We start from the raw sequence: 26,140 nt of genomic DNA on the forward strand, positions 1-26,140 counted from the left end.
CGCTCAGTCGTGTCCGACTCTTTGTGACCCCATGAATTGCAGCACGCCAGGCCTCCCTGTCCATCACCGTAGTTCACTCCCGTAGTTCACTCAGACTCATGTCCATTGAGTCAATGCTTATTATTTATAATAAGCTAGAAACCCTAGAGAATTCAAAGAAGAATGTAAGTCGTGTCCACCCTCCAGGAACCCACTCGCTCATGCTGTCCTTTCCTTTCCCATTTAGCAGTTTAGGTTCAGCTTCAGTCGCATCGCTGAAAAGTGACGCATCATTTGGAGTTTGGATGTATAGCAGCAAGTGAAGGGAACCAAGTGATTCATGGACTGTTGATGGGAATTGCATGGGAAAAGGGATTGTTGTTATTGATGGGGTCGGGAAGGGGGCAGATCTATTTGGTAGGCTCTCCACACTGGTTTGGTAGGAAAAAAAAGGTACAATAGTTTATACAGATCCATAAAATAACTTCAATGGACAGCTTGCTCTGTCCTGCCCATGAAGCAACATGGATAAAGTGATATTTGAAATAAAAAAGATAGACATGTAGGAAATTTCACTGGGTAGTGAAGAAAATGTGTCTCAAAGAAGATACTGTGGGGCATTTTGAAGGGTTGACTTCTATTTAGATTCTAATGACGACCCTGGATTTTCAGCCAGACTACCTCATTTGGCCACTCTGTCCATCTCTGTTAATATTTAACTTATTACCTATAATCCCCTAAGTGCCCACAGCAAAGCAGAATTTAATGACATAAAGGATTTTGTCCAGTAGACTGACACTTGAGCTTTGGGAAAATTGAGACCTGAGGGATGGCTGGGAATATGGTAAGGTTCTGGGCCTGTTCAAGGTATGTCGTCTGGTGATGCATAATGCTTCTTTCAGACCCAAGGTGTAAACTTGGGGCATGGAGTCTGTATCCTCTCACTTTGACACGCGTGGGGGATGCACCTACAGGTGATAAAATAAAAGTGTATGTACTTGAATTTGTCATCATGATTGAGGTAAACAGGAAAACACACAAAGCCTAACCCTCTTAGAAAGTCAAGAATCTCCAGCACTAGTTTTCTGTGTCACATAGTAAGTTATCGCCAACTTAGGTGCTTAAAACAACTTACTTTTACTATCTCTGTCGATCTGAAACTTGGCCATCGTTCAGCTGGGTTTTCTACTCAGAGTTTCAGAAGGTTGAAATCAAGGTGCTGGCTAGGCTGAGTTCTCATCTGGAGGCTCGACTGGGGAGTGATTAACTTCCAGGCTCCGTTAGGTTGCTGGCAGAGTCCTGTCCTTGTGCCTGTAGAATTCATGGCCCTATCTCTGAAGCTTCACATCTCTGACCTCTAGACCCTACTTAAAGGGCTTACCTTCTTTAGGTCAGGCCCACCCAGGACAATCTCCCTTTGAGTTAATTTCAAGTCAACTGATGAGGGATTTTTCATTATACCTGCAAACCCCCTTCATCCTTTCTAGGTAACATAACCTAATCATGAGAATGGCATCGAATCCCCTCTGCCATTTTCTGTTGATTAGAAGCAAATCATGAATTCTGCCAGCACTTGAGGAACTCTGCAAGGGTGTGACTTATTGGGGGTCATCTTTGGCTGTGTCTGCCATAGCAGGCTATAGATTAAGGAATTTATAGGAACAGTTTTATTGATAGAAAAATATTTAAGCTTTTTTTTTTTTTTTCATCCATGGTGGCAGTGGAGATGAACTTTATACAGAATAATGCAGGTCTGGAAGGGGTAGTTTGGGCAGTAAGGCCTCCTTTACCTCCAGGTCACTTCCACAAACCAGTGAGCCTGTCTGCGGTTGGTGGGGTGCCAGGGTTCTGTGGGGGAACAGTGACTGGGGGCTTCTTTCTGATCTAGGTTTTTCCTCTTGGAAAGGGAAGAGTTGTTGGATAATTTTCCTTTTTCTCTTCTTGGCTGCTGAGATTTGGCACAATAACCGGAAAAATAATTAACATCTGATGTGAATGGCAAAGAGGAAAAAAGCAAGATGTGCTTTATGACTAATCATGTCTCTAGACCCATTATTTTCTTTCCTTTTTTTTGCCTTTGATTTGTTGATTCTTCCCATTTTGAGGTGGGGGCTGGTCTGGAAGTGAAGTGAAGTCGCTCAGTCATGTCAGACTCTTTGCGACGCCATGGACTGTAGCCTACCAGGCTCCTCTGTCCATGGGACTTTCCAGGCAACAGTACTGGAGTGGATTGCCATTTCCTTGGAGAAAACATGGAGAGAGTTCTTTTCTTATGCCTGTGGCTGGAAAATGAAGAGAAGAGGGACAGTGAGAAATAGGCCACCAGACACACTAGTGGTTGGGCAGGAAGACACAGAGCCCCAGTCAGTTTGCATGGCTTTCTTGTCAGTATAACCCAGCACTGGGGTTTGCTCTCTGCCCTTACTTGGTGACGCTCCTGGCACATGGTGAGCACGATGAAGGAAGGACATGTATCCTCCTAGATGGAAGAAGAAAGAATGGAGGAAGCAGATGTTTGATTGCAGCAAAAATGAGCATTTACAGAAACCTGGGCCTGGATTGGTAAGAGATATTACAAGACGGCAAGTGATGGGGGCCTGGAGGAAGGACCCAGAACAGCTGTTGCTCAGAAAGCCCATTGGGGTCAGCAAACGCTGGCTGAATAGTGAGCTTCAACTCTTGGTGGTCAGTCACTCAGTTTTATCACTTGGACTCAACCTAATGGACTTGGTGGGTCAATGGTTTCTGAAATCTACAACTGGACTTCACTGGCCTATGGTCAGCTCCACTTAAACAGGCAGTCCTAAATGGATGGGCCAAGGCTGAATCAGTGCTCCTTGTGGACCAGCCCACCCTTGCCTTCAGTCTAAGAAACAGTCTTCATGAGGGCTGCTCTCCTTTGTATACACTTTGTTGTTCAGGTGCTAAGTCATGTCTGACTCTGTGACCCCATGGACTGCAGCATGCCAGGCTTCCCTGTCCTTCACTGTCTCCCAGAGTTTGCTCAGACTTAGGTCCATTGAGTCAGTGATGTCATCCAAACATCTTATCTTCTGTCACTGCCTTCTCCTCCTGCCTTCAGTATTTCCCAGCATCAGGGTCTTTTCCAGTGAGTCAGTTCTTGGCATCAGGTGGCCAAAGGGTTGGAGCTTCAGCTTTAGCATCAGTCCTTCCAGTGAATATTCAGAGCTGATTTCCTTTAGGATTGACCCGTTTGATCTTGCAGTCCAAGGGACTCTCAAGAGTCTTCTCCCGCCCATGGAAGTAAATCTGCATTGTTTTAAACTGCTTGTTTCTGAGTTAGTTTGACCATTAATAACCTCTCTGTAGTGGAGCTGGTTTCTCCTGCCTTGTGTGGCAGTTTACTTGACCCTCATTGTGTCAGTTTTTCTTTTATGAAGTAGGAGAGGAAAAGAGCTAGAAACTAAAAGACTCGGGGACTAGAACAGAAGGAAGTTCTCAAGGTCTTTGAGGAAGTTGAGAGGTTTCCTAGAGGGAGTGGTTCTGGAGAACAAGGCTCAGATCTCGATGCCTGGTTCTCTTCAGACGCTTTGGGCTCTAGGCGGAGTGCCTCCTCTGGCTGAGGTAGGGGGGTGGTGCTGTGTTTTGCCCAGCTTCCTCCCCTTTTCCTTCTTTGCCTTTTTATTGCTGGGCAGCAGAGCTTTTCAGAAGCTCTGGGGAAGGTGGTTTTCCACACCAGCCATATTGCTTGGATGGAGACTAAGTGCAAACACCTAATTAATAGCAGTGACTCAGAATAGCATGTACTGTAGTAGAAGGCTCAAAAAATAACCCTGTCCTGGGTTTTCCAGAGATTGACCGCATTATCACAAATGAGTAACGTTGATGGCATGAGGACAGAGCTCCGATAAGAAGCCTGGGAAGACCTTGGCAAGGCTGTGGTTGGGACAGATTGGAGAGTCTGCCTGCTCAGACGAGAGCGGCATACGGATCACCTCACACCTGTGCGGTGCAATCTGTGCTCGCTGCCCACTATTTCCAAAACAGTGGTTTTTGTGCTTTAGGTGCATTCGGCATTTAATGTGTTGATGTCTGTGGCGATTGGTGGTGTAAAAACAGTAGCAGACATTCGGTCTTGAGCTCAGTTGACCTCTCACGGGTGGGAATAGCAGACTCAATCAGCTCTGCCTCTAAGAGGAGTGACCGTGAGCCCTTTCACTGTTGCCTAAGGGTTTTGGATATTTCTCCCAGACTCTGAGTAATCCTTTACCATTTCAGCCTTTACCCATCTCCTGCCAGGTGTCTGGACTTCTCCCTTTAGCTCTTACTGACTAGGAGGATCTTAGCATGTGGTACAGAGTAGGTACTTGGCTAGTATTTTTGTTTTTTAGTATTTTTATAATTGACCTTTTTTCTGGTTGGTACAATAACCTTGGCTTCCCAGGTGGCTCAGATGGTAAAGAATCCTGCCAAGCAGGAGAAGTGGGTTCAATCCCTGGGTCAGGAAGATCCCCTGAGAAGAAATGGCAAGAGAAGGGATGGCGACACATTCCAGTATTCTTTGTTTTTTTCTTCAGTATTCTTGCCTAGAGAATTCCATGGACATAGGAGCCTGGTGGGTCCGTGGGGTCGAAAAAGAGTTGGACATGACTTAGTGGACTCAACAACAACAACGATAACCTTAGGACGCCTCATTTGCAGTTCTTGCCATTCCTTCCCTTTGAATTGATACTGACCTGATGGGCACAAATTATCAATCAGTCCATATTCTTCAACATTATGCCAAGAATATTTCTTTTAAAATGATCATCTCTCTGTTTTATCTATTTTCTCTTTCCACTTCTTCAACTTTGTTCGTGTGGTTTGGTTCTCCTAGGCATAATTTTGCCACTTGGAAGATATTCTTCTTAGGTTTCCGAGTATGATGTTGGCAGTGGTGGTGGTATGAGTGGGTGAGAGGTGGGAAGGTGGTGGGGGGGTGGTTCCTAAGGAATATGCAATGAATTTCTGAAATAGGGCCTTGGATGGCTTTTCATCTCCTTAATTGAGTCCGAAAACATAAAGACTGGTAAATAACTGTGAAAATAATTAATTGGGCAAGTCTAAATATCTTCTTCAAAGATAAATGAATTTATTTGCCTCCTACTACTTCTTTGTGTCCGTTTCTCCACTCACCTGTTTAACTGTAGATAGAAGAGCCCAGAACCACTGGTGTTTTTAATCCCCAAGAGCAACATGGGGAGGAGGTGGGGGTGTTGATGACAAGGATGGTACCATCAATGTAAGTTTCAGATGATGAATGGTTTTCTCTAACCTGTGCTCATATTTGATTGGATAGTTACTAGTTTGGGGCACTGTAAATCTGTTAGATTATGATTATGTTGATTCTGATAGTTTGGTGGTATGGTAAGAATTTCCATCTCGTGTTTTTATATTAAACTCCCTTGCATTTAATATCTGTATTTTTGTCTGTCCTCGCTTAGGATTATAACTGGGTGATTTACTTTTCTTATAAATGCTTCAGTTAAAAGTAAGGAGGGATTGGTACAGATTAAAGAGAGCCACACTACTGCTTTTGTTATTTCTGTTGACATGTCTGAAATTTGGCTGGTCTTCATAGCTTTGGATCCAGTTCATCACAGAAGAGGGGAATTGCCACAAATAAGTCTGATGCATGACTCTGGGCTTCAGTTTCATTTTGGTGGATTGATTCATTAATTCCTTGGAGGCTTGTTATTATTTCAGCAGACTCTAACACCTGGACAGTGGTACTGGATCCTATGAAGCCTGGTGGACCTTATGAAGTGATGGCACAGCAGAGTCTCGGGAGGATAAACTTCACTCTGAGAGTTCATGATGTCTTGTTTGGAGATGTTTGGCTTTGCAGTGGGCAAAGTAACATGAAGATGACAGTTTCACAGGTAATTTGCAAAGTCTCAGTGATAATAACGTTGATGATAAAGAAAAAGAAGGAAGAGGAAAGAGGAGAAGGAGGTAGAAGCCCAGATCTGTTCTAAGTGCTTTCTCTGCATGTGCTAATTAATTCAGTTGAACAACTTCTTAGGATGAATACTTATGACATTCCTATCTCACAGATGAGGACACTGGCCCAGCTGAGTTTAAGCTCCTGCTTAAGATCACAGCATAATTGTGGAGCCAGGATGTGAATGTGACCTCAAATCCTGCTTTGCTCGTCATGACCAGTATGCTGTCAGTGTGTGGGGGACTACTTTCTCACTTTCCTGGGCTAAAGGCAGAAGCTAGACAGTATCTGATGGTAACGGAGATTTAATAGCAAATCGAGGGCCATGTAGGTTACTCTTCTTTTTGAATGGTCTTAGAAGATGAGCTTCTGGAGACAGCCTAGGAGATCAAAACAATTAGATTTTGTTTTGATGCTGAGCAGCGAACACACTCTGTCTTTTGTTGCCATGGAGATTTAAAAATTGAGACTGAATGTTGGCTTTGCCTCTTACTAGTTGTATGGCTTGGAGCAAATCACTTGGTGTTTATGAAACTTTGTTTTTAAAACATGCTTTTAAAAACTGTGGTTAAAATGAATATAACATAATGTTTATCATTTTAACTGTTGGTAAGTGTACAGTTCAGCAGCATTAAATATATTCACAGTGCTTTGTGTACCCAGTCACCACTATCTGTCCCCAGAACTTTATCATCATCTCTAACGTTTACTCTGTACCCATTAGACAATAAATCCCCCTTTCTCCTTCCTCCTGCCACTGGTAACCTCTGTCTTGCTTTCTCTCTATGAATTTGCCTCTTCTCGGTACCTCCTAGAAGTGGAATCGTTCAGTAGTAGTTCTTCTGTGTCTGACTTGTCTTTCTAAGGACCATGCTTTCAAGGTCCATGTGTGTAGCGTGTATCAAACTTTGGTCGCTTTTTGTGGCCGAATTGTATTCCATTGTGTAGGCCACGTTTTGCTTACCCATTCACTTGTGGGCGAACAGCTGGGTTGTTTCCACCTTTCGGCTATTGTGAGCAATGTTGATGGCAATACTGAATCAATGCTGTGAACATTGATTTATGGATAATCTGTTTCAGTTCCTGCTTTCAGTTCTTTTGGATATATGCCTATGACTGGAATTGCTGGGTTAGTTCTATATTTAACTTTTGAGGACCCATCAAACCATTTTCCACAATGGCCGTACCATTTTACATTCCTGCTAGCAATACACAAAGGTTCTAATTTCACTGCATCCTCACTGACAGGTGTTGGTTTTCATTCTCTGATTATAGCCACGTTAGTAGGTGAGAAGTGGTATCCTAATGTGGTTTTGATTTGCATTTCTCTAACAACTAGTGATGTTGCATATTACTTCATGTACTTATTAGCCATTTGTATGTCTTATTTGGAAAAATGTTTATTTAGGCCTTTTGCCCATTTTTGAATCGGGTTGCTTATTGTTAAATTGTAGGAATTTTTTTATATCTTCTAGTTATTAATCGCTTGTCAGATGCATGATTTGTAACTATTTTGTCTCATTCTCTAGTTTGTCAGTTTCATTTTTTGAGGGTGTCCTTTGATACATAAAAGTTCTCAATTTTTATGAAGTTCAGTTTATCTGTGTTTTCTTTTGTTGTTGTCTATACTTTTGGTATCATCTTCTTGATACTCTTGCCAAGTCCAGTGATGTGAAGATTTTTCCAGTGTTTCTTCTGAGAATATTTTAGTTTTAACTCTTAAGTTCAGGTCTTTGAGTCTTTTTGATCACTTTTTTATATGTAGTGTAAGGTGAGGGTCTAACTTCACTCTTTTGCAAGTGGATATCCAGTTCTCCCAGGACCAATTGTTGAAAAGATGGTTCTTCCCCTGTTGGATGGTCATAGCACTTTTCTTCAGAAATTCATTGGCTGTATATATGAGGATTTATTTCTTGGCTTTTTAGTCTATTCCATTGGTCTATATATCTCTCCTTATGGTAGTACGATACTGGTTGAATTACTGTAGCTTTGTAGTAAGTTTCAAAGATGGGACATGTAAGTCTCCTCCAAGAATTTCTTTTGTTAGTGTCAATTTTTCTCTGTTTTAGTCATGGCCTTGTAGATAAATTTTTCTTAAATTGTGAAAACTAGCATTTTTTTCTCCCAGAGGCTTCACTGGGGTCTGTTTAAACCTGATAGGAGATCAGGAGAAAGAGCACTAAGGGCTCCCAGGTAGGGATGGGTATACTCAGTAAACAGAAAGCCCAGTGCAAACAGGGGGAATGCCAGCCTGTTGAAATGCTGTCAGTGGGGAAACTCAACTTGAAGTATTCCTACCTCCTTTGCTATTAGAGCAATGAGTGAGTCTGACACATAATGAGTGAGTCTCTTAAGTGAAGCAGGATAAAGAGGACATCAGAAGGGCTTCCCTGGTGGTCCAGTGGTTGAGGATCTGCTTGCCAGTACAGGGGACACAAGTTCGATCCCTGGTCTGGGAAGATCCCACATGCTGCACAGCAGCTAAGCCCATGAGCCACAACAATTGAGCTTGTACTCTAGATCACAAGAGCCGCAACTAACTTTAGCCACTTGCCCTAAAGCCCATTCTTAAGAGAAGCCACCACAATGATAAGCCCGCACACCACAACTAGAGAGTAGCCCCTGCTCGCCACAACCAGAGAAAGCCCATGCACAGCAGTGAAGACCCAGTGCAGCCAGACATACATTTACAAACAATTTTTTTTTTTTTAAAGAAAAGGACATTGAAAAAGTCATCAGAGAAGCAAACTTCTTAATTGTTTACTGGTACTCTAGGAAAACAAGAGTGGTAGAACAAAAGCCTTGGGGCTCTGAGATTTCTTTCTGGAAACAACTCTGCTTTCTGGCTGAACACAAAAACAGTCTGGAATAAAGGGAGTGGATTTCTGGATAGAGTGGGATGGGGTTTTGCTTTTGGGTCTCAGAATTGTCCTTCCTTTGTTTAGTGCAAGCTATTTGATTTAAAAATAAAAGTAAGGGAATCATTGCTGTTTCAATTATATTAGGATCAGGGCTGGACAGTAACAAGTACATAGTTATGTTTAAAGTTTATCAGCTTAAAACACTGCTGAGAGATTAGAAAATATTTTTTTTTTACTCACTCTCAGACCTCCAGAGAAATTCATGTGAATTAAGTCCTTTGACACATTTGAAATTAGGGTTGATTTTCTTTGCTTGTCTTTATTATCTGATTTTTCTATAATGAGCATGAAATAACTATGGTTTTTAAGACAAAGTTATAAAAACAAGAAATTGATATTCACTTAACTGATACCTTAAATATCTATCAAATATTAAATATCTATCAAAGGCTCAATTTACAATAAAGAGGCATATTATAAAAATAGGAATAAATGATTTAACTTGCATTAGGGATCAGAACTAATGTGTTTATACTTTGACATATACTTTTATTTGTTCCCATTAATAGGTTAAGATCTTGAAAAGATTATGATCTTCCCTAGTCGGTCTTTCTCTAAAACTCAGTTCCTTAAATTGATTTTTATTTTCTTGCTTTTTTTCATTATCTACTTCTTCATTTTTGAGAGATATTTAAGTTTGAGTTTAAAAAAAAACTTTACAACTAGACCATGATCTCAATTAATCTTTAAAAAAACTGTATAAAATTGAGCCCTTGCACATACTTAAGGTCTCTTGTTTTGCTTCTGTAGCTTCTGCCCCTTCTGGCTTCTTTTTTCTCCTCTTTTTTTAAAAAAAGCCAGTTAATAAATAATGCTTTTAAAAATATTCTACTTTGGACATACCTATTTCCGTTCATTATTAGTTTTCTAATTTAAAAATCTAAATTCTTGAATTTATGTCTTCCTAACCAATATTTTACTTAGTCTTGCTTTCTATGCCCTACTTAAATAAATATATGGAAACCTTTTAAATTTAAATGTTTATTAAATTGGACTTAACTGGGCTCCATTTTAAGATCAGTGAATAGAAGCAAAATTGAAGTTTCATCTCTTGATAGAAAGCATGGTTTTATATAGAAGTGGGATTGCTGTTAACTCATTAAGGAAAACAGTATTTTCTTTAATGCTTTAATTGCAGTTCCCTGTTTGCACAGAGAGGCATGGACCAGATCTGTTTGTATCTGCACAGTCAGGTTCTCAACTGCACTCTGTGCCAGGGGATCTCATCCCATTTTCTGTCAAGCTAAGTCACAGTTTGATTGTTAAGACCGAACACATTTTTTCCTGCCTGGAATTTACTCTTAAGCATCTTCTATATCGAACTAAGGCTATACAAGTTCTGAGATACAAGAAAATAGAAAAAAGATTCCATCTGAAAAAGCCAAATGTTAATTTTGTTTGTTTTAAAATCACGCGCTTAGTCTGCAAGACAGCATTTTAGGTGCTGACAGTACCAAAAGCCAAATTTTCTAGTCTCTTAACACTCTGTAGAACTTTTTTTTTGGATCATAAAGATGCTTGACATGACTCTTCCTCTATTCATTTTCCTCCCTTCCCCTGAAGACTCCCAACACACACACACACACACACACACACACACTCACACTCACACACACGCATACAGTGCCTCTCTCTTTCCCCGTCTCTCCCTGCATGTGACATTTCTGGGGAGACAAAATTTCCACCATAACCAACTACTCTTCACAGTAAAATGAAGGAAATGGCAGATTGTGTGCCCATCTTGTTGTTAGGGTAAAGTGGAATTTTAAAATCGAGTGTTATTTATAACACCGAGTGAGATGTTTATAAATGGAGGAAAGTCTAAATGCTCATCTGTCACCTTCTAAGTCAGGGTACATCTTAAGACTTGGCTATTTCTAGTTAGGCTCAGAAGAAGATGGCCAGTGTTCGATGGGAAACCCGGTTTTCCATATCTCAGCAGTCCCCACGTTCCTGCTTTACAAATCGGGCAATTAAGATCCAGAAGAGAAGGGCTGGTGCCACAGTACAGTAAAAGACTCCCGGGAGGTCTGATGACTGGCTTATTTATAGGTATTCTCTCATCTTTAAACCTGCCATATTGTGATGTGGTAGAAGGTAACGTGGCGCCTCCCTGGCGGCTCCGCGGTAAAGGACCCGCCTGCCAGTGTCGGAGACCCGGATTCAGGCCCTAGGTCGGAAAGATCTCCTGGAGAAGGAAATAGCGACCCACTCCAGTATTCTTGCCTAGGAAATCCCAGGGGCAGGGCAACCTGGTGTGGTCTACCAGTCCATGGGGGTCGCAAAGAGTTAGACATGACTGAGTGACTAACACCCTCACTTCAAAAGCTGATATTATTTTTTAAACTATTACTATACATGATAATTACACAGTCCATCACTGCCCTTCGGACACAACTGAGCAACTGAGCACGCACCCCCCCACACACACGTGCCTTGCTCCCCTGTGCAGACCCCATACTATGACTCTCTGAGGAAATAGATTCTTGACGTTTCTTCATTAATTCAAGAATGCGGTGTAAAGGTTACAAAATGAACACTGGCGAGCAGCTGCTTTGATGGTGAACCGTGGGTCCCCAGAGAGGTGGAGGGCTCTCCCCATCGCTGCAGCCTTAATGACTTCAAATACCTTGGTCTTCATTTACATCCTCATTTCAATACTTGGTAGAAAAATAATTACACCGAGGTGTTTGATGAGATGAAATTTGATCTCAGCAGATGGAGGAAGGCTTCCCCTTTCATCAGCAGGGAAACCAAGTGTCATTTAAATGAAAATCTTCCTGAAATCTCTTTATTCCTAAGTTTGCTGCCAATATCCCCGAGGAAATGCTTCCATCAAAAATGGCTTGGTGAGACCTACTGTAAGCACAGGGAACTCTGCTCAGTGTTATGAGGCTGCCTGGATGGGAGAGGAGTCTGGGGGAGAATGGATACATGTATATGTATGGCTGAGTCCCTTCACCGTCTGTTCACCTGAAGCTGTCACAACATTGTTCCTTAGTCAGCTATACCCCGATATAAAATACAGAGTTTTTTTTTTTTTTTTAAAAGCTTGGTGATTCTGGGAAAGGATTCCCATTTCAGAAGTAATTGTCATCAGGTCCAGCAAGAATTCTCCCACCCCCATTTTTTGCTAACACTTTCTGTGACTTTTGACTTTGGACTTGAAATACTGCACACATGTGAGTTTGAAAATGGAAGTTTTCCAGCCAGTGCTTTGGATTCAGCCAGTGCTTTGGATTCAGTTCCATATGTGCTGGTAACAATAGAGGACGATGCCATCCCCTCCCCCAGTTCATTTGGCCTTGCCATACTCTGGAGTGTTAGCAACGGGTCACCGCGCCACCTCCCGAGCTGGCCCTGCAGTTCCCAGTCGGTGCGGAAGCTGGTGTGGGTGGAGGGAGCGAAAGCGGTTTCATCCTCCGTTTCCATGGAAGCAGCATACGATCCTTAGCGCTCGGTGCTGAACTGAATTTCAAGGGAGGTGACTTTTTACAGGTACTTGCCGCTGAAAAATAACTTCCCTGCCAAAATATACTGAGTGCATTAGCCTGTTCTTCGTCTTCAATGTTTATTCTGCATGAAACTTGCCAGGCAAGATCCAGAATGGGCAAGTGTAGACTTCCTGTGGAATTTTCCTGAGACCATGTGTGGAAGCCCAGTAACCCTGGCAGCCCGGAGCCACGTCGCCCAGGGAGCGCTACAAGCTGCGGCTCTCGCTGGGACCAAAGCACCATTGCCTTTGCATCTGGCCGGCTTATTGGCCACAGCAGGCTCAGTGGCAAGTCAAAAGGCGATTCCAGGGGCAGCGCATCTCAATGATGTGCTCTGTGGGGGCACTGCGGCTGCTCCTGCCCGGTGGGCCGCAGGGCCAGCTGTATTCTCTGCGGTGGGTGGCAGGGAAAGCGAGCCAGCTGCACACCCCGTGGCCAGCGGCCAACGGAGAGCGGCCCAGCCTCCTGCAGCCTCCACAGTCTTGTCTCAGCTGGAGCTCTGGTTCCCTGAGGCCAGTGATAACTGGCCTTCTTGAGGCTCCTATTAGGCTTTTGTTTTGGGATGACCAGACTGTCCAGAGGGGTGGAGAGGAGACTAGAAAAAACAAACACTCATTAAAAAGCAAAACAATATTTTTATGACACAATCTTTTTTATTTTTTAAAAAATGTTTAGTTGGAGGATAAGATTTTTTGCTTTACAAGGTTGTGTTGGTTTCTGCTGTTCGACAAGGAGAATCACCTATAAGTATACTTACATTCACTCCCTTTTGAGCCTGCCCCTGCTGTCCCACCCAGCTAGGCCATCACAGGGCACCGGGCTAAGCTCCCTGTGCTGGACAGCAGCTGCCCACCAGATATCTATTTTACACGTGGGACGGAGGAGCCTGGTAGGCTGCAGTCCATGGAGTTGCAAAGAGTTGGACTTGACTGAGCGACTTCACTTTCACTTTTCGCTTTCATGCATTGGAGAAGGAAATGGCAACCCACTCCAGTGTTCTTGCCTGGAGAATCCCAGGGATGGCAGAGCCTGGTGGGCTGCTGTCTATGGGGTCGCACAGAGTCAGACACGACTGAAGCGACTTAGCAGCAGCAGCAGCAGCAGCAGCAGTGTAAACACGACTCTCTCAATTCATCCTCCTCCACCCCATTTTTTTTTTTTTTTAATAAAAACATGCCTACTCAACATCAGGATTGAAGGGAATAGCACTTATGTGTGAGCCCTGAGAGGAAAGATGCTTGATAGGTTAACAAAGAAGCTATTAAGTGTAGCACACATATTCATGTCCATAGGAACCCTAAGCCAGTCCTGTCACGTTCTTGGCAAATGGTGAGGTTTCATACAGTGGTTTGGGAAAAAGTGATGTGCCTTTGGATAGACCCTTCTCTTTGTCTGGTTTCTTGGGACTGATCTCAGCAATCACCCTGGACCCCGCCTTCCAAACTTCCGGGCCTCTTGTGCTTTTCTTGGGCGATTTTCCAGGACTGAGATGAGAAGATAAGCGTTTTGAGACTGATTTCAGGATGTTTCAGGAGTTCAGAAATCGTTTCTCAATTGTGTTTCTTTTTAATACATATCTCTTATGGGGTATGAAAGAAAGTGAAAAGTGAAAGTGAAGTCGCTCAGTCGTGTCCGACTCTTTGCGACCCCATGGACTGTAGCCTACCAGGCTCCTCAGTCCATGGAATTTTCCAGGCAAGAGTACTGGAGTGGGTTGCCATTTCCTTCTCCAGGGAATCTTGCCAACCCAGGGATTGAACTTGGGTCTCCCGCACTGCAGGCAGACGCTTTATTGTCTGAGCCACCAGGGAAGCCCAAAATATTTATTTGAGCCACTTTTTGGCGGGGGTGGGGGAGGGCAGCAAGAATACTGGAGTGGATTGCCATTTCCTTCTCCAGGGAATCTTCCCGACCCAGGGACTGAACCCGGGTCTCCTGCATTGTAGGCAGATGCTTTACCGTCTGAGCCACCAGGGAAGTTCTTATGGGGCATGGATTACATAAACCTACCTCTCCATGGCCTTTTTGTCTCCATTTTTTTTTTTTTTAAAGAAGATAATGCTATGGCTTTAATGGATAGTTTTCCTGAATGGAAGTATTTTACTTTCAAGGTGTCGACATTTTTTAGCCCAAACCCATCCACAGATCCTCTCATCCAATACAGACTTGTCTTTGCAGATGTCATGGTGTTCCCACCTTCTTGGGGGATATGACTTATCGTGGTGTCTGTGGGTCAAGGTGGATCCAGGCAGTCTGGACCAGCCCATCATGGGTTTCGATTATGCATTCGGTTTCTGTATCCTGAAGGCGCAGAATGAGCTGCAGGCGTGGGGGGTGGGTATGGTAGCATCTATGAGGCGGCAGCAGCATCATCAACCGTCCACTTGGTTGGTATAAGAAACGACGTCCCTGCTTCTTTTCCAGGTATTTAACGCCACAGGTGAGCTGTCGAACACGACTGCCTATCAGTCTGTCCGCATCCTCTCCGTGTCTTCCACCCAGGCTCAGCAGGAGCTGGAGGACCTCACCAAGGTTGACCTGCGATGGTCCAAGCCCACCTCGAGTAAGTGATGGCTGGAGCGCATGCCAACTCCTCTGTGAATGATTGGTGCCCTGTGGGCATCTGTGAGCCTGAATTGGATTCTGTTGTGTTTGTCAGAATTTGCCCATCCATTTATTCATTTCTTATTGACCCCCCTGCCCTGCCCTGGTTCCTGGTGGCTCAGTGGTAAAGAGTCTGCCTGCAGTTTAGGAGATGCAGGGTCGATCCCTGGGACAGGAAGATCCCCTGGAGTAGAAAATGACAACCCACTCCAGTATTCTTAGCTGGGGAATCCCATGGACAGAGGAGCCTGATGGGCTACAGTCCATGGGGTTGCAAGAGTCAGACACGACTGAGCAACTGAGCCACCACCACCCACTTCCTGATGGTACTCGTTTGATGTATTTCTTCCCAGGACTCCACAGTGAATTTGCCCCCTTGCTCTGAGCAGATGGCGCTTCCTCCAGCTTCATTGGCCTCATGGAAGCCACTCAGCACAAACTCTGCCAGCATCTCCTCAGTGCCGGAAGCCCTCCTCTCCTCTTTCTTCCTCTGTTTCTGTCTGAACATAGCTGACTGTTTCCCTCATGGCTGCCTCTGACTCGGGCTCTCACCTTCTCCAGGGCCTCCTCTTAGCCTCAGGTTCTCTCCTTTTACCCCACTGTGCAGCCTTCAGGGAACCTTTACTCCAGGCTGCTCTGGGCCGGTCTCCGTTCTGGGTCCCCAGGGTGCAGCTGTGATCAGGGCGCAGTCCCCACCCTCAGGGCTTCACCTATCTGTAAGGAACACACCCTTTTCTCCTGGAACGACTCCTCCCTCCTTTGCTTTGTTAAACCTTCTTAGGACATCTTTCCATTCTTTTCACTGCCTTCCTGAGTGTGTACTCTTTCTTGTTGTTCATTCACTAGGTTGTGTCTGACTCTTTGCGACCCTATGTACTGCAGCATGCCTGGCTTCCCTGTCCTTCACCATCTCCCAGAGTTTGTTCAGACTTAATGTCCATTGAGTTCGTGATGCCATTCGACCATCTCGTCCTCTGTTGTTCCCACTCTTTAACCCTTTATAATCTGGCTGCTGTGTCCAGGTTGACAGCTGGTTCCCCCAGGGTTTCTGCTGTTCTTCTGTGACGTGCTCTGGACAGCCCGTAGCATCGGCTCTGCTGATGGCTGCTCCTAGGAGCTGCACCTCCCTCTGAGCCTGAGAGGTGCTTCCTCTCCGTCATGCTCCCTCTCTGTCTGCACCCTGTTTCTTGGCTTTCTGCAATCCCTTCCTCCCGAAGGGAGGTCCCTTGTGCTCTTTATAGGCCCGTTTTTCACCTGTACATGCTTTACCTTGGTAACCTCAGTTGCTCCTGCATTTTCAAGTATTAATTCATTCAGCAAATATCTGGGTGCCTTTTGTGTGCTCGGCACTATTCTAAGTCCTGAGGGTGATAGCAGAGAATAAAGCAGGCAGGCATGCCTGGTCTCCTGGATGGAGCTTACAGTCTAGTGGGAGAGTACAGAAGATGAATAAGAAAATTAATAAGTTATATATGAAAGTATTACACTATTGGGTATCATGCTGTCTGAACTTTTCCTTTAAGAACTCAGGAACTGAATAGATTTGGGTAAAATTTTTTAAATGAATCCTTTGGTCTATGAACTCTTCCTGCATATCCTCCAAAACTCAGGAATCAGTTAGATTCGGACAAGGTATTATACCTTGCTATTGGTTCCCTTTCAGTCTCTGAACTCAGAGACTCAAATGTTTGAACATCAAAGGATAGGCTAGATGGTGGTACGTGCTGAGAAATAAGTTACAGCAGGGGGCAGTACTGCTGGGGCTGGGGTGGGCTGGTGGTTTCCAATTCAGAGTGGACGTGGAGGTCCCGCCTGAGAAAGGCAGCATTTCCGTAATGACTTGACAGAGGTGAGGCCGCGGAGGTGTCTGGGGAAGAGCCTGGTAGGTCAGGAGCCTCTCACATTTCTAGTCTCTCCTGCCTCTTCTACTGTCCTCGTACCTCTGACTGCAGTTGGGAAAGGTCTCTGATTTTTCTTTTTTTTTTTTGGCTGTTCTGGGTATTCATTGCAGCACACAGGCTTCTCTACTTGTGGCTCGTGGGCTTAGCTGCTCTGTGGCACATGGGATCTCAGTTCCCCAACCCAGGGATCTAACCCACGTCCCCTGCATTGCAAGGTAGATTCTCAACCACTGGACTACCAGGGAAGTCCCCAGGGTCTCTGATTTTAAAGACTCTTGTGTTGAGCTTGGACCTCTCTGGATAATTGAGTACAGTTGCCCTCTCTTCAGGTCCTTACTGTTGAAACATCTGTGATGTCCGTTTAGCCACATACGGTTCACTCACAGGGTCCATACCTTAGACTGCAGATACCTTTGCTGCCCACACATTCTCATTCCCACGCCTTTCCAAGTGACTTTCCATTTTCTTTACTCCAGCCTCCCTCCAGTTGTCTCTTACACTATTCTCCTTTTGTAATTGATACCCTACTCAAGTACTTGAGAAGCTTTCCAGTTCTGCATGTGTCTGTACATATTGTGTCTCTTGCCCAGAATGCTAGCTCTGCTTAGTGCATTCCTGTCTCCCAGGGTCTCCCTGCCTCCCTCCGTTTCCTCTTAATTACCTTCTCCCTCTACCTCCCCATCAGCGAGTCCACCCTTAGTCCAGTCACCGCTGCCACCCAACACCAGCTAGCAAACATTCACTGACTCTGCACTGGGTCCCAGACGCTGAGAACACAGAAGTCCTAATGGTTTAGTGAGGTGAGGGAAACCCCAGGCACAGAGCAGGACCGGAGCACAGGGAAGGAGCCGCCTTTCCTGGGCATGTTACAGAACCCCTTAACACACTTTTGTACTTCTTAAAGCACTAAACCATATTTTGCAATATATTTGACTTTGCTGAATATTTGTCTCATTCTGTAGGATAGACGACCTCTGAGGAGAGGTCTTTCCTTTTCCTTTTCATTTCTGTATCACAATCATCTAGAAGTCCCTGGCGCCTGGTAGGTGCTCAATCCATTTTAATGGATTTGAAACTGATTTTCAGCTCCTGCTATCACACTTTCCACGTTTCCAGAGCCAGAAATGTGTTGTTTGGATCTTTCACGCGCCAAGGCAGTGACTTACATTTCGTGGTTCTTTCACAGCTGTTGGGTTGGGTTGATCCCACCAGTTGCGTGTGTGCCTGTTCCCCCGTTCAGCACATTCTTCTGATGTGGAAATCACCCTTTCTGGTCTGTGTTGGTTGCTGGGCTACTATATGGACGAATGAGCTCGATGGTGCCGAACTCTGAAATGCTGGTTTTGGTTTCTGTTGCTCTCCCTTTCGGCCAAACTCCCCGTCACTTGTTTATTCTTGGCTTCATTACCGTGGCTATAAGCTTGGATATAAAACCACCTAGAAAAAATATACCTTTCTTCTCGGCATTCTCTGTGCTTGCTGGTCCCCTTCCACAGAGCTAAGTGGGGATGGGATGGATGTTGGGTAAGAGTGTAGGTGTGGGGGGGGCGGTTGGGGGCCAGCAGCCTTTCTGCTCCTCACCTGTTGCAGAGGGGTATCAATATTCCTAGGTTCTCAGGGCCCTGCATGTGGCAGGGAAGCCTCCTTGCCTGGCTGAATATACATGTATATTCGGCTTTCTGCTAGCCAGCCAGCTGCCTCTCCGTCTTCTCCTGCCCTTGGAAAGTCTTAGAAAGGAATGCAAGGCCTGACCCAACACCCGAGCTTCTCACCTAGGCCCACCCAGGAGCTCCAGGCCATGTCCACCTACTTTTCCCCTGACTGTCTCTATCTGTTTCTCTGAACAGAAAACTTAGGCCACGGCAACTTCACGTACATGTCAGCAGTGTGCTGGCTCTTCGGGCGTTTCCTGTATGACACCCTGCGGTATCCTGTGGGGCTACTCTCCTCCTCGTGGAGTGGGACGCCCATTGAAGCCTGGTCGTCTAGAAGGTCCCTTGAAGCCTGTGGGGTCCCGAAGTCAGGGTAAGAAAGCGTCCTCCGGTCCAGGAGAAAGCCTGCCAGGAAATTCTGTGCGAGAGCAGGATCACAGTCTCCTTGGAGAAGTCAAATATGAGCTGAATGTACAAATATGTGTTAAATGTATGTGACTTATTCAGGTGTTATTTTCACTGTCATCATGACCACAATCATTTGACACTATGTCAAGAAGTAATTATGACCCTTTTCCTTAATAATAGGGATAGCTAATATATTTTTTAAAATTTATTTTTTTACTCAGATATTTTTAACTTTTTGTATTAGGATATAGACAGTTAACAGATAATATTGTGATGGTTTCAGATAGATAGAAAAGGGATTCAGTATACATGTATCTATTCTCCCCCAAACCCCCCTCCTGTCTAGGTTGCTTCATAACATTGAGCCGAATTCCGTGTGCTATACTTTGTTGGTTATCCATTTTGAATACAGCAGTGTGTATACGTCCATCCCAAACTCCCGAACTGTCAGTAGGGATAATACTTAATAGAAGCTTTCTAAATGCCAGATACTGTCATGAGCAGTTTATATAATATTAACTCATTTAATGCAGCACTCTCTTGAAATGTGGGTACTATTAACAACATGAGGATAAAGGGACTAATTGGGAGAGGGGTTTGGTGACTTGCTTGGGAACACGACTAGTAAGTGATGAAGTCTGGTGTCAGTGTCTGTGCTCTTAACCGCTGTGAGAATAAACCCACTCTCACAGTTTGGAAGAACATGGTATCCATGTCATCAGAAAATGGTATTGGAAGACTGATGGTGAAAGCACACTCAGGAAAAGCTGGATCAGGAGTAGTAGTGGGTCGGGCAGAGGCAGAGAAGAGGCTAGCTGATAACTTCTTGACACTAATGTTGCCATAGAGATGGATACTGTGTGAGCTGCCTTCACAGAACTTGTCTCATCAGTTCTGGCAAAAGCATGGATTTGAGCTCTTGGTGTGTCTTGGGTAAAGGCCGGCCTGCTGGGGAGTGAAGTCATCCTGCTTTGGAACAGAAAGACTCTCAGTAGAGGTGGAAGAATCTAAAGCCAGGCTTCCCAGACCTCAGCGGGCATGGCAGGGACAATACCAAGGGGCCATGGGGGTTCTTGCACACAGCCGCTCCAAGAGAAATCCACACAAGTATTCTGCAGAGACAACTTAGGGCCACGTTCCAAGTCATCAGAAAATGTACCTTCTGACCTAGCCATCTCATTTCTGGGAATTTAGCTTAAAGAAATAATGAATACTGTATGTAATGATTCAGCTCTCAGGAAGATAATCATGGCATTGCTTATAAAAGTAAAGAACTTGACCTCAGCATCCATTCAGTGAGTGCTGGTTAAGTAAACTTTTTGCTTGCGTGATAGACTTATTAACATCTGCCCTCTCTGCCCCTCGCCCCGCGCCTGGTCTCAGTCACTAGATGAAACTTGGGACAGTGCACTGAACTCACAGAGGGCCAACTGACACATGTTTTCATGGAAACAGAGTGGTTGAATTGGCCTCTGAGCAGCTTTCATCAGGGGTTTGCCCCAAGTGAAGCTGGATAGGTACCTGGCTCAGGGCCTATCATGGGATCAGTTCCTGGTGCTCTGCTGACACTTGTGTGTCTTCCTCATTTTAGGTCCATGCCATCCGACCTTCAAACTGGTCCTAGTGCGCACTCTGTTCTCTGGAATGCCATGATCCATCCACTCCGTAACATGACGCTGAAGGGGGTAATATGGTACCAGGGTGAGTGTTCACTTTCCTGGTTTTCCATTCATCAGTTAGCTGTTGCCACATAACAAGCCGCCCTGGAACTCAGTGACTTCGTTGTAACTTTCTTTGGCTCACTGCTCTTTGAGTTAGCAGGGCAGTGTTTCTGTCGGGACTGCTTTGGCTCATTTCTGCTGGGCTCTCCTATGTGTCCTTGGCAGCCTGGCAGGTTGTCTGGTGGCTGGATGACCTAGGATGGCCTCTACCTCATGTCTGTTGACTGGGGCTCCTGGTTCTCATGTGGCCTCTCGTCCTTCAACAAGCTGTGATAGTGGTGGTTTATTTCTCAGTGGTGTCCGGCTTCTTGTGACTCCATGGACTGCTGCTCACCAGTCTCCCCTGTCCATGGGGTTCTCCAGGCAAGAACACTGGAGTGGGTTGCCATTTCCTCCTCCAGGGCGTCTTCCCGACCCGGGGAGTGAACCCTGGTCTCTTGCATCGCAGGTGGATTCTTTACTGTCTGAGCCACCACGGAAGACCTTCAGCAAGCTAGCTCAGCCTTATTTTTCATTTGCATGGCAGTGTCAGGCTTCCAGGGGTGTCAGGAGAGAGCAGACTCCAGAGCCGGCTTGCTCTTGCAGTCGTGTTTGCTGATGGCCCATTGGCCAGAGCAGACCCGAGGCCAGTCCAGCGAGACCTCAGGATGGAGGCTAGGGAGCAGTGTGGGGTCATCTTGCATCTACCCCAACTCCCTCTCACAGTTTGGACTGTTTTCAGGGGAGTCCAATGTAAACGTTAACAGGGACCTGTACAATTGTACATTCCCTCTGCTCATTGATGACTGGCGCCAGACCTTCCACGATGGCTCCCAGGGGCAGACAGAGCGCCTCTTCCCATTCGGATTTGTCCAGGTAGGTGCTAAAAGGAAGAAGGTTTGTGGGCTTTGGTGGGGGAGATGCTGCTGAGATCTCTTCCCTGGAATCCGTATTCCTTTTTTTTTTTTGCCCTCATAGCCTGCCTGCTGTTCATCTCGGCTCACTGACAGGACAATTAAATCTTAAAAAAATTATTAAGTAACCAGTATTTGGGCTTCCCAGGTGGCTCAGTGGTAAAGAATCTGCCTGCAATGCAGGAGATGTTGGTTCAATCCTTGGGTCAGGAAGATCCCCTGGAGAAGGAAGTGGCAACCCACTCGAGTAATCTTGTCTGGGAAATCCCATGGACAGAGGAGCCTGGTGGGCTACAGTCCATGGGGTTGCAAAGAGTCAGACATGACTGAAGCAACTTAGCACTCACACAACCAAGTTCTTAAGTGCTCCACCTCGCCTGTTCACACGACCCCTCCAGGACCCAGATGTCCTAGCGGTGCGGTAGTTCTGACTTTTCTGGAACATAGGAATTAAACAAGTAAGGTGTGACAAAAACAAGACCCGCCTCACAACATAGGCACGAATCAGGCGTTAGTGTTTGAGCTGGACACCCCTGTCTGTAGGCGTCTGCCTCTGGTAGCCCACAGATACTTACCTCTCACCAGCCCCCTTGCCTCCCCTCCACCCCGTTCCTCTACTCTGTCCTAGTTCACAGGCCTTTTTTTGGATAAAAGATTTTTATAGACCTGCTTTCCACTTTTAATTACTTTACAATCATTTCCTTTCTCCTTTCTTAACATTTGTTTTGACTTTGAACGAGAATATTCTGCTCATTATTTTCAAAATAGCAACGCCTGTCACCACTTCTGTATTACTGTTGGTAGAAACTACATTTGGTCCTTGGAGGTACTTTTTTTTTGCCTCTCAGCCTGTGTACATGATGATTGGAATGCGACTTCAATCAACTCAGGCCAAAAATACGTTTAAGTGTTTATTATATGCTACAACTGTGTGAGCTACTAGAACTATATAGCAGGAAGCACAGAGACCTGCTCCTTGTCCTGTACCCCTGGTTTAGCAGAAGTGCCTTAGCCTCGGGCGCCAGCTTTATCATCATCAACAACAGTATGTTGGTTGCTTGTGAAAAACGGGGACCATAAATGTTTAACTTCAAAGGGAACTGTCAAATACAACAGTTTAATGGTTCCGAGCGTAGTCCGGGGATTTGCATCTCAGCTCTGGCACTTCCTTAGCTGTGTGATTTCAAATAAGACATCGAACCTCTTTGTTATTTTAAGTATTAAATGAGCTAGTCCATGTAAAGCTTGGCACAGGTGAGAAAATGCCTGTGTTTATTATTATTAATGAGAGAAGTGGAAAATCTGGAGGGACAGTTGGTCTGTAAAGGAAGATGGATTGGCTTGACGAAAGGGCTTCCTGTGAAACCATGGCGGCGGTAACGAGCACGCAGTTAGATGGGGGACGTGAGCTGTGTGGAGAGGGCAGGGCTATACCCATGTGTCTGCGAGTCTAATACTGATGTGTGATCTGAGGCATGGGGAGAGAGAGGAGCTGGAGTTCAGGAATGGAGACCCTATTATTGTCGTTCAGTTGCTAAATTGTGTCCAGCTCTTTGTGACCACATGGATTGCGGCACGCCAGGCCCCTCTGTCCGCCACTATCTTCCAGAGTTTGCTGAAATTCAGGTCCGTTGAGTCGGTTATGCTATCCAACCATCTCATCCTTGGAGAAGGCAATGGCAACCCACTCCAGTACTCTTGCCTGGAAAATCCCATGGATGGAGGAGCCTGGTAGGCTGCCGTCCATGGGGTCTTGAAGAGTCGGACACGACTGAAGCGACTTAGCAGCAGCAGCAGCAGCAGCAGCATCTCATCCTCTGTCGCTCTCTTCTCCTCCTGCTCTCAATCTTTCCCAGCATCAGGATCTTTTCTAGAGTCAGTTCTTCGCATCAGGTGGCCAGAGTATTGGAGCTTCAGCTTTAGCATTAGTCCTTCCAGTGAATATTCAGGGTTCATTTTTACAGGGTTGCCTGGTTTGATCTTCTTGCAGTCTAAGGGGCTCTCAAGAGTCTCCTCCAGCACCACAGTTCAAAAGCATCAGTTCTTTGGCACCCAGCCTTCTTTATAGTCCGTCTCTCACGTCTGGAGATGACTACCAGTCTCGAGGGAATATATGCTTTTTCAGAAGGATTTTGGAGAAACAGTGAACCAGACTACAAAACACAGATACTATTGTAGAATCCTGCAAATGCAGCCACTTTTATATTCTGTGTCTGTGACATGCCTTCTTTAGCAGCAGTGTTTCTTCTAATCCCTGCAAGTGGCCTGCTTTCTATCTCCGGGGAAAAACACAGGAATTTCCTGTGGGTGTAGAGTCTGCTGGTGCCCCCATGTGGTCCATCTGTAGTAGTACAGCTGATGAAGTAGTGGGGAATGACTGCAGAAATTCTCAGCCAAATGCCATTTTGAAACAACTTCCTGGGCTTGAGTGGCTCTTGGTAGCATTTTTCCCTCAGCACTTTAGGCTGGAACTCCCCCTAGACTCTTCCAGGGGGTTCTTGCAGGGATCTGCGTCATGGCGCCCGTTGCACTTGGCCCCACTTTCAGCCTTCTCTCCTGGGTGCTGTGTGGGAAGCGGCAGGGTTACTCGGTGGATCTTTTTATTGCCATTTTCTAGTTTTCATGACATTTCATTGCGAAGCCCCGCCACCTTTTATCACTTCATGTGTTAAGGCTGATTTGCATAGGAGAGTTTAATAAGAATCAGTGGTGGGGAAAATGTACTCTTTGTTTCAGTGGGAGAAACCTCACGACCAGGTGGCAACAGGGCATGGGTGCTGGAACGTGCGAAGGACTGGGGTGTTTGATGAAGTCTGCTGTGTGCTCAGGGGCAGATGCTGAAGCTGAAGCTCTAATACTTTGGCCACCTGATAGGAAGAGCTGGCTCTTTGGAAAAGACCCTGATGTTGGAAAAGATTGAAGGCAAAAGGAGAAGGGGGCGATAGAGGATGAGATGGTTAGAAAGCATCACTGACTCAATGGACATGAATTTGACCAAACTCTGGGAGATAGTGGAGGACAGAGGAGCCTGGTATGCTGCAGTCCATGGGGTTGCAAAGAGCCGGACACGACTTAGCAACAAGGGCAGAGTCCTCTCCACTTCCCTACAGAGCTTTGCCCTGTGTTGTACACAGATGTACAATAGGTCAGTGACCTACCGTTTTGTAACGGATGACCTCAGAACTTTGGGGCTGACAACAGCAGCCACTGTGTTTGCTCCTCGTTCCATGGGTTGGCCAGGCAGGGAGAGGTGGTCCCCCGGAGCGGCTCATTTCTGGTCTGGAACATTACCCAGGCTTGCTCGTGTGTCTGCAGCTGGAACTGAAGGATCCAGAATTCACGTGACTGGACCTTCAGCTGGGAAGGCTGGGACATGAACGCCTCTCTCCTCATTACCTTCCAGTTCCCAAGGCCACTGTCTCCACATTTCTTCAGCAGGGTAGCAGCACTTTTGTTCCGTGGCCATCTCAGGGTTCTGAGCATACGGAACCAGAAGGCAAGCACTCCTGAGGTAGAGACTCAGTAGCTGCTCACCATCACCTCGGCTGCATGCTGTTTGTCAGAGCAAATCGCAGGCTTTAGCCCAAGTTCAGTGCAAGGAGAAATAGACTCCGGGTCTTGCTGCGAGGAGGGGGCTGGAGGGCGGAGTTCCATCACGGCTTGTGGGATGAGCAGTTCAGCCATGAGGGTGAGAGACTCGGTAAGAACGTGTTGGATCAGCCTGTGGGCGAGTGAGTGAAGCAGAAGCAGGGTCTGCTTGTGAAAGACTCCAGTGTAGGTTTCTTTAAACAATTTTTTTCTTAGTGTTTTTCTAGCTCTTTTGAAGTGTAGGTTTCCGATGCAGTGAAGTTCTGATGCACAGTGTCTACCTTCTAGTTATCTTCCTATTTGTCTGGTGAAGCCCCGAATGATGGACTTCCCCAGATCCGTTGGCATCAGACAGCCGACTTTGGCTACGTCCCCAACCAAAGGATGCCCAACACCTTCATGGCTGTCTCCGTGGATCTCTGTGATAGGAACTCACCTTTTGGCAGGTGGGTGCTTCTCGGGCTCTGCGTGAACAGTAATATGTGTTCTCTGTGGCCTTCTCTTGATGTTCACTTGTGAGGGGGCCTAAGGAGCGGACCCTAGAAGCATGATTTATCCACCATTCACACCCTGGATGTGCTGCAGTCACTAAAACCCCTCCCCACGGCGGGGCCTCGATGCCACCGAACCTTATTTCGTGTTGACACTCCCATGTCCAAAGAAGGTCCACCGAGGGGCTCTGCTGTCGTTGTTGTTCACAGATCCGGTGGCAGAGGCTCGGGGGAATCTGTGCTTCCACAGCTGCCTGACGGTCTCATATTCGCAGCGGAGGCTTCCACCCGAAGCAACGCAAGTCTCTTCCGCTCATGTTGCACTGGCCACAGCGAGTCCCATGGCCATGTCTATTGTTAGTAAGAGTAGGGAGTGGAATTCCACCACAGACTCAGAGGAGGACTAGCGGGCCGTTGGTGGACAGCCCCGAGGACTACTGCCTACTAGGGTACCAGGGAGTGGCAGTGTGACCTGGAGCCCAGTGCAGAGTGTCCCGATTACAGTAGGAGCTTGAATGAATATTTGTTTTTTGAAAGAATGAAT

General features: G+C 45.8%; 1 protein-coding gene across 4 annotated transcripts in view; it reads left to right on the forward strand.

Annotated features, from left to right (window-relative positions):
- SIAE (sialic acid acetylesterase) overlaps nucleotides 1–26,140 on the forward strand; it is a 37,794-nt gene that overhangs the window by 8,030 nt on the left and 3,624 nt on the right. For 3 of the 4 annotated variants that reach the window (XM_068978208.1, XM_068978212.1, XM_068978211.1), the window contains 6 exons: nucleotides 5,686–5,861; nucleotides 14,763–14,901; nucleotides 18,691–18,868; nucleotides 20,495–20,604; nucleotides 21,346–21,479; nucleotides 25,394–25,551. In XM_068978208.1, the coding sequence (XP_068834309.1) occupies nucleotides 5,686–5,861; nucleotides 14,763–14,901; nucleotides 18,691–18,868; nucleotides 20,495–20,604; nucleotides 21,346–21,479; nucleotides 25,394–25,551 (895 nt within the window). The remainder of the gene's footprint in view (nucleotides 1–5,685; nucleotides 5,862–14,762; nucleotides 14,902–18,690; nucleotides 18,869–20,494; nucleotides 20,605–21,345; nucleotides 21,480–25,393; nucleotides 25,552–26,140) is intronic. The other variant, XM_068978210.1, reaches the window with a different exon arrangement.

This window comes from Capricornis sumatraensis, chromosome 8 (assembly GCF_032405125.1).
Source record: "Capricornis sumatraensis isolate serow.1 chromosome 8, serow.2, whole genome shotgun sequence".
In the NCBI taxonomy this organism is placed as follows: Eukaryota; Metazoa; Chordata; class Mammalia; order Artiodactyla; family Bovidae; genus Capricornis; species Capricornis sumatraensis.